This window comes from Cupressus sempervirens, chromosome 6 (genome assembly GCF_028749045.1).
Source record: "Cupressus sempervirens isolate cs-2001-9-10 chromosome 6, ASM2874904v1, whole genome shotgun sequence".
NCBI lineage: Eukaryota > Viridiplantae > Streptophyta > Pinopsida > Cupressales > Cupressaceae > Cupressus > Cupressus sempervirens.
The window spans coordinates 126,455,289-126,466,990 of NC_143123.1; the positions used below are offsets into that span (position 1 = coordinate 126,455,289).

Genomic DNA, 11,702 nt, shown 5'->3' on the forward strand with positions numbered 1-11,702 from the left:
ATGTTGAAAAAGATTTATTTTGCATAACAGATATTGCAATCAAAACTTGGAAAAATCACACTGGAAAAATCATTCAGAATAGCCAAGAAGGCTGAAAAGATATAAAGTGGACAAATGTATAAACTATTAAAAAGATAAAAAGGATTGGCAAGTTGAGTGGTGGAGATCGGATTTGATGACCCACATTTTGAAATCCTTAGCCAGGGTGGAATTAGGCTGATTTGCCGAACAAGTATTGTCTAGACACTTTAGTTATTTTGTCGAATAATTGTTGGGACTTCAATTAGGCTGATTTGCCAGAACAATTGATCTTTGTTGATTGCCCAAACGCTATAGTTATTTTGTTAAATAACTGTTGGGACTTCAACCCACCTGATTGCCAATAACATCTAATAATAAAGTGATGTTATTTAATAAAGTACCAATGATTGCCAATAATATATAAAAGTGTTGTAATAATAAATTAAGCTTTAGAACAATAATTGTGAGTAGATGGAGCATCTACAGGATATTAAATTACCCAAAACAATAAGTTTTTTAAAACATTCTATGCAGATCTGCTAAGAGAGTTATTTTGGGAACTAGATTGAATGTTATTGGGAAACACCAAAAAAGACTGTCAAAATGGAAAGTTTGTTTATTAAGGTAGAAGATGAGATATGGAAAAGCTTTGCAAAGATTTAAACGTGGTAAGCAGGTTATGGTGTAGAGGTAAAGTGTGTTGGGGGTCAAATCAAGGGTCCCGCTTAGACCTATAAGGGAAATACAAGGTTCCCCAAACCCTCTAAAGAGCAAAAGTTCACAAACAACTCCCACACCTCCCCAATGACCAAGGTGGTTGTCTTAGGCCAATACAAGGTGGATTCAAAGGGTTTCAACCAAATTTGGGCTCTCAAACAACACCCAATACCCAAATTGCCCAAACTGTCCAGTAGGCCTAATTGTTTTCCTAATAGGTCTTGTCATGTCCCCTCTTTAGCTCTGTCTAGCAGTGACATGAGAGTTAGCCTATTATGGGGTCTCGTAGGCTAGCAGTGGTGCTCAAGGACTCAGTCAAGGTTTTCAACATCCGGATTGGGTATTTCAGGCAGTACTAGATCAGTTGAGAGCAGTGTCTTGATTTTAGGAGGCAGTTCCTTGATTTTAGCAGGAGATTCCTACCTTTTAGGAGGTTGACATTTTTCAGAGTTGAGGTTCTATGAGAGCACCCCTAATCTCAATTTCTAGAGATTTGGGTGTGTTTCCTACTTTTTAGGAGTATCCCTAGATTTGAGGGTGAGATTGCTAGCTGGCCCAGGTTGTCCGGCATCAGTCATAGGCAGGTAACAAACTCAGTTTCATGTTTTGAAGTGTTTGGGTTGTTTCTTGGCTACTTGGAAAATATTTTAATATATTTAAATATTCTCCTAAGTTAGCATTTTAATAATTTAAATAAGGCTAAGTGTTTAGCCATTTTGGAGTAATAAGGAGTTTTCTGGCTCCATTTGGATCGATGTGCCTATGTGTGATAGCTCGTTGGAAAGAGCTCAGTCTCTACTACTTGATTATCAGTTGTCGAGACTTAGTTGATGCTTGGAGCTATTTGTCATAAATAAAGTAATGATTTCTCTCTATTTGGATAAAATATTTAAATATTCTCCTAAGTTAGCATTTTAATAATTTAAATAAGGCTAAGTGTTTAGCCATTTTGGAGTAATAAGGAGTTTTCTGGCTCCATTTGGATCGATGTGCCTATGTGTGATAGCTCGTTGGAAAGAGCTCAGTCTCTACTACTTGATTATCAGTTGTCGAGACTTAGTTGATGCTTGGAGCTATTTGTCATAAATAAAGTAATGATTTCTCTCTATTTGGATGCCTTATTTGGGAAATAATGTTATATTATAAAGTTCAAATGAAATCCACTTTAGGGTTCGATTTGCCTTGGAGAGGAGATATAAGGAGATGGTAACCTAAAAGTGAGTATCTTTTATCATTTTATCATCCTATTTTTGGACGCCATTGCTCTGGAAGAGCATTCCTCACCTGGGACACAAACCCTAGTGCTGAGAGCAGATTTGTTGGGACGTAGCCCTCAACAAGATCAAATTCAAAGGTTTCTATGCATACAATTTGATCAAGGCAGTGGATTGGTTTCTAGTATTGCAATTACACTTCGCAAGTAGTGGATTTTTAGGGAAGGCGGCCACCTTGGTTCAACTTGGCGTTCATTATAGCAGCTCACCGGGATCCCATTTTCAGCTGGATCCATCTTGTTTGAAGCACATCTGTATTGGTACTATTCTGGAATAAATCAAACTTTGTTGATATGGTTTTAGAATCATTTCCAAATTAATATGTATTGCTACATATTATTTCTATCACTTCTATTTATTAGTTGTTGTTATTTATTCATTGTAATACCTATATTCTGAAAAATACAAAAAGAAACAACATTCTTTTGCAACATCTGTCTAGCTCTATAAGATCAAAGAAAAATCTACAAGAAAATATAATTTATATAATTAAATATTATAGCAGCAACAAAGCTGTTACATCCCAATTTTTTACCTAATTAGAAATATAGCCGTTGAAGTTCACATGAAGTCAGTTGGCAATTTAATTTGTTATAATCTAGCGAAATGTTAAAATAGATAGTCGTTATGATTTCAAGTGAAGATAACATGTTAGTTGATCATTAATCACGAATTCATGGAATGAAGAAGATGGTTAACCGTTGTGATTATTTAAATAATTTATTATAATAATATAATTTAACAGTGGAGAGTTTCCTTGTAGGGAGCATGTCAGTGGGGTGGAAGCATTGTCAAAAAAGAATTAGGCAGGAGCATCACCATCACTTAGCAAATGGGTTGAGGACTTGGCGACTTGAAACAGGATACATCTGTGGGATTTGCATGAGTTATTTAAATAAATAATTTAATTAAAATAATTGGGTTAAAAAATAAAACGTATTTCAAAGGATTTTAGTTTATCTTTCATCATATTATTATAGTAAAAATTTTAATTCGTCCACTTATATATTAAAATGATTTGGCATCATTATAATTTAATAATTTAAATAAGTGATGTTTTCATGTATATATAAGATTATAATAATGTTCATAATATAATAACATTTGATTTATAATATTCAAACTATAATCTTTCGACTTTCTTTCCATGCTTTTTATTTTAATATTCTTGCTTTTAACCGAGTAACACTTGGCATGTAAATCGATTTAATTCTTGACAAATTGAATTATATAATTCTTCAACTTTATTTTTCTTTTACAAATTTGATTTGATTGGCATTCGAATAGACTTCTCAGAATTCAAATAGTCTTCTTGTAACCGATGGGAACCAAGAAGTTTCGGCTAGTCTCTTGATTTGGAAGCTGAGAAAGGAGTCGGCTGTATTACTTTTCTTCATTATTCTCCATATTACGGAATTCTGGACAGCGAGAGAAATGATTGGAGAAGTTTTCTCTGTGAGGGTTCTATATGTTGGCAACTGCATGGAAACCATTTTCAGTCAGCGTAGCATCCCATATCAATGGCATCGGGCAAGGAAATGGAGAAAGGCATTCTGTATGATATTGTGAGCAAGTGTGATAGAGTAAAACTCGGATACGACATCTTGAATTGATTAGTGCCATGCAGGTTTCTGTTTGCTGTGGAAGCAATACCCAATTGTTGCTGCTGGATTTCATTGGGAACGACTATCGGGTTTGTTCTCACTTGAGTTTGCTGCATCTTTATGAACTTGGCTACGGGTATGGTGAGTGCTATGCGTTCATACCACAGTGATTTATCTGTTATCAAATTCATTCAGTAATGATGCTAGATTGATTTTAGTTGGAGATTAGGAAAGGTCTTCATATTGCACTAGTACTGATGTTCAATAATTTTCAGTACTATCTCTGCTGACTATCGTATTAATGATTTGGTTTCACTATTGAAATCTAAGTCAAAGCAATACCAGTTTTTCCTTTTCATGATTGGTGTGTTCTTTTTGTGCTCTGTTTTTGTACATTTTCCCTTGCTGATGATAATGCTGTTGTTGGATTTAATTACTGGTCTGAGTGGAATATGCATTATTTAAAAACATAGCTTCCTTGGTCGGAACTTCTTAGGAAGTGTTATCATGTCACCTGCTGTACTAATAAACCTTGAGACTGTATCAGTTATGGAAATGAAAGATGGAAAACTATAGAAATATGACCTATGTGTTTGTGAATCATAATTTCCTTTTTACTGATTATTGTCGGGTACATAGTAATAGAGCTGATAATAATGTAAAGGGGTTTACAAATTCATAACCTTTTCTTTCCTGGTCTGAACCATAGTCAGTTTCATAGACAAAAAATCTTGTTCTTTGAATTTAAATTTGAATAACCATTAGAATACTTGGATTCTAGATTTAGAGGTTAGAGATTTCCATTAAATTGTATAATCAATATCTATGCATATGAATATCTAACTTCAGCCGATGCATAACGATAGGATTGTGAATAAATTATGAATGTTCTTTTTTTTCAGTTCTTTCTCTAATTTAGTATTCATCCATAGCCGGCTAGGTGTGTTAAATGGAGATCAATTTATAATACTAGCTGTTTGTATTCTGAAATCATTCACCAAGTATCCTGAGTATACATCATTTATGAATTCATTTAACAATTGTATCAAGCTTGATTGATTACATAGATCCACATCAATTTACTTGCTTTTATAAATTTTCCAAACATATTCAAGGTATTTGTAACACCGAGGAATTCACCGGCAGAGAAGCCATGAAATAGCGAAGAGGTGGAGTTTAACTGTAAGAACGCGAAAGAGGAATCGGTTATGATTAAATTAATTAATTAATTCAATTTTGAAATCTTTAAAGAAACATAATTATGTAATCACAAAGTGTGTGAAACGCTGGATGTATGTAATCTTCTTGACTAATTGATAGAGCCATCTGCTCTGAGAAATCCAAACACCTAAGACTCACCCAGCTGTGTAGCCTAAGGAATGGGTGATGAGATGAGAGAAAGGAATCTACAATAATATGAATCGGTATTAATTATGGCATAACAAGGTTTAACATTTTTAAGGAACATTTAACAACTCATGCAAGATCACGTTTAATATATCTCCTATTGTCAAGTCAAGAGGTGTGTCTAAATGCCAAGATGCTCAGCTAATGACAAGATGACCCCTGTCAATTCCGGGTAGGGAGGACTTTTCTCGTTAGAGATCGTGTGGGGACAAGATTTGGTCCGAGATTGGGTGGTTAAGCCCCTAACAATGTTTCACCCCTTCCCAAGATATCAGACATGCGTCAAACAGAGATAAGCTAAGCATTCAATTGTTTATCAAAACAGGTATATCACTTTTATTTAAGAAGAGGTAAGATTAAATTGAGTTATTTTATTGTTACTGTCATTTTACACCTAGATGCAAGAATTAGATTATGGATTGTAATCATTTATATAATAACGAATATAAGTATATTTCTAATATTGAGTTACTGTCACAGTTAAGCAACCAGAAGGAAAGGAATTGGAAGCCCTAATTGAATCAGTGGTATCGGAAGCCCTAATTGAATTCGTGGTAGCGAAAGCCCTAATTGAACCAGTGATATTGGAAGCCCTAATTGAATCCGTGGTAGCGGAAGCCCTAATTGAATTAGTGGTATCGGAAGCCCTAATTGAATCTATGGTAGTGGAAGCCCTAATTGAATCAGTGGTATCGGAAGCCCTAATTGAATTCGTGGTATCAGAAGCCCTAAGTGATATAATGGTATCAAAAGCCCTAAATGAACCGATGGTAAACGATGCTCTAATTGATGCAGTGTTTGATTTCTATCTCATTTTTCCGAGGTATGTAGTTTTCAATTTTTGTAGTAATTTCATTTGATGGTACTTCAAGTTTTTAGTTAAGAAAATTTTGTCTAATTGATTTTAACAGAAAATCTTATTCACATGAACATGAATAATATAATTGTCTTCCTATGAAATGAAGTTATAACTGTATTCTTTGAGTATGTTAGATGTTAATTTAGACTCGGGAAAACCGGATGTTACAAGAGCAAATATCCATTTGGGATATTTCAATGGTATCAGAGCCTGATCTTGCCAGCCTGTGGATTTGATTACAAATCTATGCATCCAAGAGCTGAGATACACAAATTTTATACGCGCAGAAGAGCTCAACTTGAGCAAGGTTTTAGAATTGAACAGGGAAAAACTATGGCAGATGAACAGAGAGGAAACAAACAAAACACCGCTGATGAGGACGAAAAAGAATTATTGAGGACTCTCATCAATACTCAACCTATAATAGTACAAATGCTTAAGAGGCTACAGGAAAATTTAGAGCAAATGGGGTTGGATAGGCGAAGAGGCAGGCAGGGAAGCAGTAGATCTGTGTCAGTTGCTGGAAGTCATAGATCCTATATGTCGGTTAGGAGCTCCCTTCACTCCCAAAGACAAGAACATCCTCGTATACTTGCTATGGATAGACCCTTGCTTCCACAATTTTTACCTGGTGAGCGGCCAACACAGGTTGATCCACCTGAGATGGGATTCCAGGAATTCATCATGGCAGCCACAATTGAGTGGAGAGCTCTACCCCCAGAGGTTAGGGATGTTTTCCCTCCTCCCCAATATTGTTCACAGCACAGAGATACTACCAGGTTCAGAGGAGACAGAGGTAATAAGCCACAGCAAAACAATGATCTTAGTAGAGCTACTGGGAAGATTTCATTGGCTACTTATGATGGCACTAGTAATTCGAGTGCACGAGCTTGGGTACACAAGCTAGACATTTATTTATCCTTATGACCCATGAAAGAGAGAGAGACTATACAGTTTGTCGTATTGCATTTAGATGGGGTTGCCTATGACTGGTGGCACCATGGTTTGATTACCCAGGATCACACCTTGATTCATTCCTATGCTGAGTTCACTGAGCGGCTAATTACCCGATTTGACCGAAAGGACACCGAACTCTACTATAGGGAGTTGGCGCATCTTAGACAGATTGGACATGCAAAGGCGTATGTTAATGAGTTCCAATGCATTGCAGTTATGGTACTTGATATGCCCTAAAAGCGTAGTGTGATGCTATTCATTGAGGGATTGTAGGATAGGTTTAAGGGATAGGTTTGTGCTTTCCAGCTGGCCACTCTTAAGGATGCTATTGATGTGACATTGAGACTGGACAGCCCTCCTACTTATCCATCGGATAAAAGGCCATTCAGAGATTCACAGCCTTGACAAAAGGCCAACACCTCATAGCTTAGGGATTGCCAGTCAACTAGACCTACTAGGATGGACCCAGAGACACGAAATGATTTGAGGAAGAAACTATGCTTCTCATGCAAAGAACCTTGGGAGCTCGAGCACTGTTGTATGGGGAAGGGCAAGGTTTATTTGATTGAGGTGACATCTGAGTTTGGTGATGAGGAGATACCTGACACTGACACTGAGGACAGTCCCGAGGAGACTCATCAAGAGCAATCTCAATTGGAATTGGACATGCCAAAGACATTGGCAGCAGCCAAAGTGACTATGGCTACCTTATCTAGTTATCCCAAATTCCACGCCTTTCGGCTAAAAGGTACATTATAGGGCCAGCGAATCATGAGCTTGGTCGATACAAGAGCTACACATAACTTTATTGATCAAAAATTGGTTGAGAAACGTGGGCTACAATCTAAGCTATTTGAAGGTTTTGGAGTAAAGGTTGCAGATGGTGCAATTTTGGGCTGCACTAGAAGGATCTCATAGCTTAGTATTCAGATGGGGGATTTTACTTTGACAGATGACTTCTATATTCTACCCTTGGAGGATTATGATGTTATTTTGGGTATGCAGTGGCTACAGAGTATCGGAAGGTATATTATTGACCAACACTGCATGCAGTTGGAGTTTCTGTCTGGGGGGAAAGAAGGTGATCTTGAGAGCAGCTTTAGACGGTGGACCTATTATTATTAGACATGATGATATGATTTGGGCTACAGATTGTTTTGTGAAGTCCAAAATACCGACTCCTCAGGATGGCAGAACATTTCATGTTGATATTCAGTCAGTAATGGACCAAAATGGCATAGTTTTTGGTGGACCTCCCGGTGTACCTCCAGATAGAGGGTTTGAGCATGGGATAGAAATGGAGGATGGAGCTAAACCAATGATCACCACTCCATATCATCATCCTAGGGCATACAAGGATGAGATTGAGAAGACCATTCATGAGTTGTTGGACATGGGCTTCATACGCCCCAGCTCTAGCCCTTTTGCTTCTTCTGTGGTACTTGTCAAGAAGAAGGATTAGACCTTGCGGATGTGTATAGATTATAGAGCATTGAACAAAAAGACAATCAAGAACAGATATCCAATCCCACGCATTGATGAGTTGTTAGATGAGCTTCATGGGGCTATCTACTTCTCTAAGATTGATCTTCGTTCAGGCTATCATCAGATTCGTGAACGATCAGAAGATGTACACAAGATCATAGCAGGTTGTGCTTTGCAGATCATAGCATTTAGCTTTGGATGTGGCATTTTAGGGCAGATCAGGCAATTAAATCAGAATTCAGAATAAATTTTATCAGCAGATTACCAGATCTCAGTTGGACATGCACTAAACTGTCTGAGCAGGATTTAGGCGTTTGGAGGATACTAAGTTTCTACTGTAAAGAGGGAAAATCATATTTTTGCAACACCTTTCAGAATATTCCTTCAAATCAGTAATTGTAATGGTATGTCAGCTACGAATTCTTTCTAATAAAGCCAGAACTTCACTTGGCTAGAATTCTAGTTGTTTCAGAATATTATTGCATTCGCATTCCATTTATTATTAGTATTTCCTTACTTTCAAATATTGTAAAAATCAAAAAAATCAAAAAACCATAAAAAACTAGAACTTAGGGGAAAATCAGAATTTGCAATTGGTCAGTTTAGGGGGTGATCGTTACATCAAACCTGACATTCAAAACCTTTGTCACTTGCTGCTGCAAAACTCAACGCAAATCTGAACACAGTCGCTGTAAAAAATAACTGTTTTTATATCATTTGTGGAAATGTAAGCACGAACCCAGAAAAATTAATATTGTAGCACACATTAGTTACAAAGAAACAACGAAGGAAATGAAATGGAATTACTAAATAACACATAAGATACTAATTTATGTGACAAAACCTTCACAGAACACCAAGGAAATATCCACCGGACAAGGTATCAATATTCTTATTTTATGAAGAAAAGAATTACAAAATGCATAGCAGCTGCTGTCACTCTTAAAATTATTTGTATGTAATATACAACAACATTATAACAAGTGCTCTTGTAAACTACAATTCACAACCCAATTTTGCCTTGAAGGCAACAAAGATATATAGAATATCTTCAAGATAACAACCACCACTAATCATAAAAACAAATTGGTTTATTCTTTTAAAGAAATTATGTTTTCCTTTTAAAAAATAAGAACAACATTTTTCAAAAGGAATACAATTTATTTTATTAGTTTTTTTTTTTTGGTTGCCTCAATCCAGCACCGTAGACTTTGAAAGGGTTCATCTTCACTATCTATATCTATGACTTCGGTACCCTCAAGCCATGCATCCATTCCAGTATGCTCTATAACTGGAAAACATTCAGCACAACTTTCAGAATAGGTGCTAGGAAAGCTATGACAAATTTGTTCTGCTAAATGAAATAACCTTAATATAACAGCAATAGGACTTTCATATCGAAGCCCCAACTCCGTGTGCCAAGAAGACATGACAAAGATCAGAATTTTAATAATATGCTTTATTCGACCTGCTTATAGGCAGGAAAAGTTTGAAAAAATTGGACAAAATAATGATAATGTGTTGAAATTGGGTAAACTACTGCAACCAAGGTGTTTAGAGACTTAAACCGCTGTTGAGATTGGGTTAGCTATGGCATCCAACTTGCTTCGAGACTTAGCAAGGTGTTGAAATTGGATAAAATATTGCATCCAAGGAATGCGAACGAATTGGATGAAATACAGCATATAGCTAACTTAGACTTAGACACCCATGAAGTGTGGAAATTGGATTATTTATTGCACTCAACTGCCAACTGAAGCATAACCCCAATGAAAATGGGGCCAAATACTGCATCTAGCTCGCTTAGAGATGTCTTCGACAACTGTTGAAGAGTTAAACATAGATAACATATTGAATTTAACTAGCTAGGCTAGCCATAAGCAACAAGCATGGCCAGGTATAAGTCCTTGGAAGAATTCCATAGTTGTTCAGGAGGGTCAAAGCAAGGCCAAGTGCAAGTCTCCAGCAAATTTGGCTCAAGAAAGAGTGAACTAAGTTAAACCTTGTACAAGCAAAGGAATTCACGAAATGAGAAAGAATGAAAGATAGCAAACTGGGTGTTATTTGCACCTGAAATTTATCCAGAGGAAAATCATATATTGAAGCCAATTGAGTGGCACTGATATTAAAGCTCCTATCCTCTTGAACTTTCGCACAGAACTCTACTACTCTTTCAAATTTGTCTTTCCTAGAATATTCTGTTCTTTCAGAAGCAACGCCCAACTCTTCGTCCTCTTCCTTCTCATCATCACTGTCATAAAATGCTTCCACTTCATCATATTCTTCAGCCGCGAAATCATCATCATCTTCGTCGTCAGAATCATTTCCTCTTAAATTTAAACTTTCTGAGCCGTCGATAACAACAAAAGTAATGTGTGTTCTGATGACTCCAAATTTCTTTTTGTTATCAAAGTCATTGTTATCTATAAAAAATCTGAATCTGAAGGAATTTTTCAAAAAAACTGAGTGTATTAATCCATTTGTTCTGTAGTTTCTCTGGGTGTTGAACCCGCACTGAAAAACATGTGTGCGGAACCCAGAGGCCAGCGTGCCCATTGTCGTGAGAGTTTTCCGAGTGTGAATGGGAAGAACCGAAGATTACTGTGGCAGTTTTTAAATAGAAGTTCGAGCATGAATCGATGGCCTCAGAAAATGTTAATTAAATTATAGAATGACATTATCCGCGCCGCGATTGTTCAAAAAGGTCGACGGAAAGAAGATTAAGAATTTATGTCGAGAATTTATTTACAAAAAATTAAGGAGGACGCATAGCATCTAATGCGTGTCTGAATTGTAGAGAATTATGTTTTACAGAGTTTAAAGACTAAATTTGTTTTTCTTTGTGGTAGGCCTATGTTCTTTGCAAATGTTTTATCGCTGCGAGGTGTTGGGGTTCTCTTGTAGCATACATTATTTTGAAAATAAATTTTTATTATTAAATTATTTAAAGCTTTTGGAATATTTTTTTTTGGGTTAGTTTGTCTTCCTATGCAAAGATTTCTAGAATAGTGTGTATTTTTAAAATATTAAATTATATTTGTAATGTTATATAATTAAAAAATTATGTTTTTTCAAATTTTTTGAATTCTTTTTTTCTAATTGACTTTTCATAATGTTGCTAGTAGTTTTTCATTTTTCATTCAAAAATAAAAATAGATTTGGTGGAGTCAATGAAAAACAAGCAAAAAGAAATATTTCTATATTCTAATGTTTTCTAGTGTTAATATGAACTCTCATTCCTCGGTAAAATTAATTATGTATGCATCAATACTGAAAATATTTTTGCCAAAATTGAAACTCTAGTTTCATAATAAGTGTTCTAATTTCTTAAGCTTTTGCTTTCCCTTTGTCTAATTTATATAAAATAATTAATAATGA

At 35.9% G+C, this 11,702-nt stretch overlaps 1 protein-coding gene across 6 annotated transcripts in view; it reads right to left on the minus strand.

Moving 5' to 3' along the window:
* EMB25 (DEAD/DEAH box helicase) overlaps positions 1 to 11,107 on the minus strand; it is a 246,607-nt gene extending 235,500 nt beyond the window's left edge. For 2 of the 6 annotated variants that reach the window (XM_089787041.1, XM_089787039.1), the window contains exons 1-2: positions 10,395 to 11,012; positions 8,952 to 9,026 (exon numbers count right to left, since the gene is read on the minus strand). In XM_089787041.1, coding sequence (XP_089643167.1) covers positions 8,952 to 9,026; positions 10,395 to 10,880 — 561 coding nt within the window. In that variant the 5' untranslated portion in view covers positions 10,881 to 11,012. Of the gene's footprint in view, positions 1 to 8,951; positions 9,027 to 10,394 lie in introns of all 6 variants that reach the window. The other 4 variants (XR_016352771.1, XM_089787044.1, XM_089787043.1 and 1 more) reach the window with 4 other exon arrangements.
* Between the last annotated feature and the right edge of the window lie 595 nt (positions 11,108 to 11,702).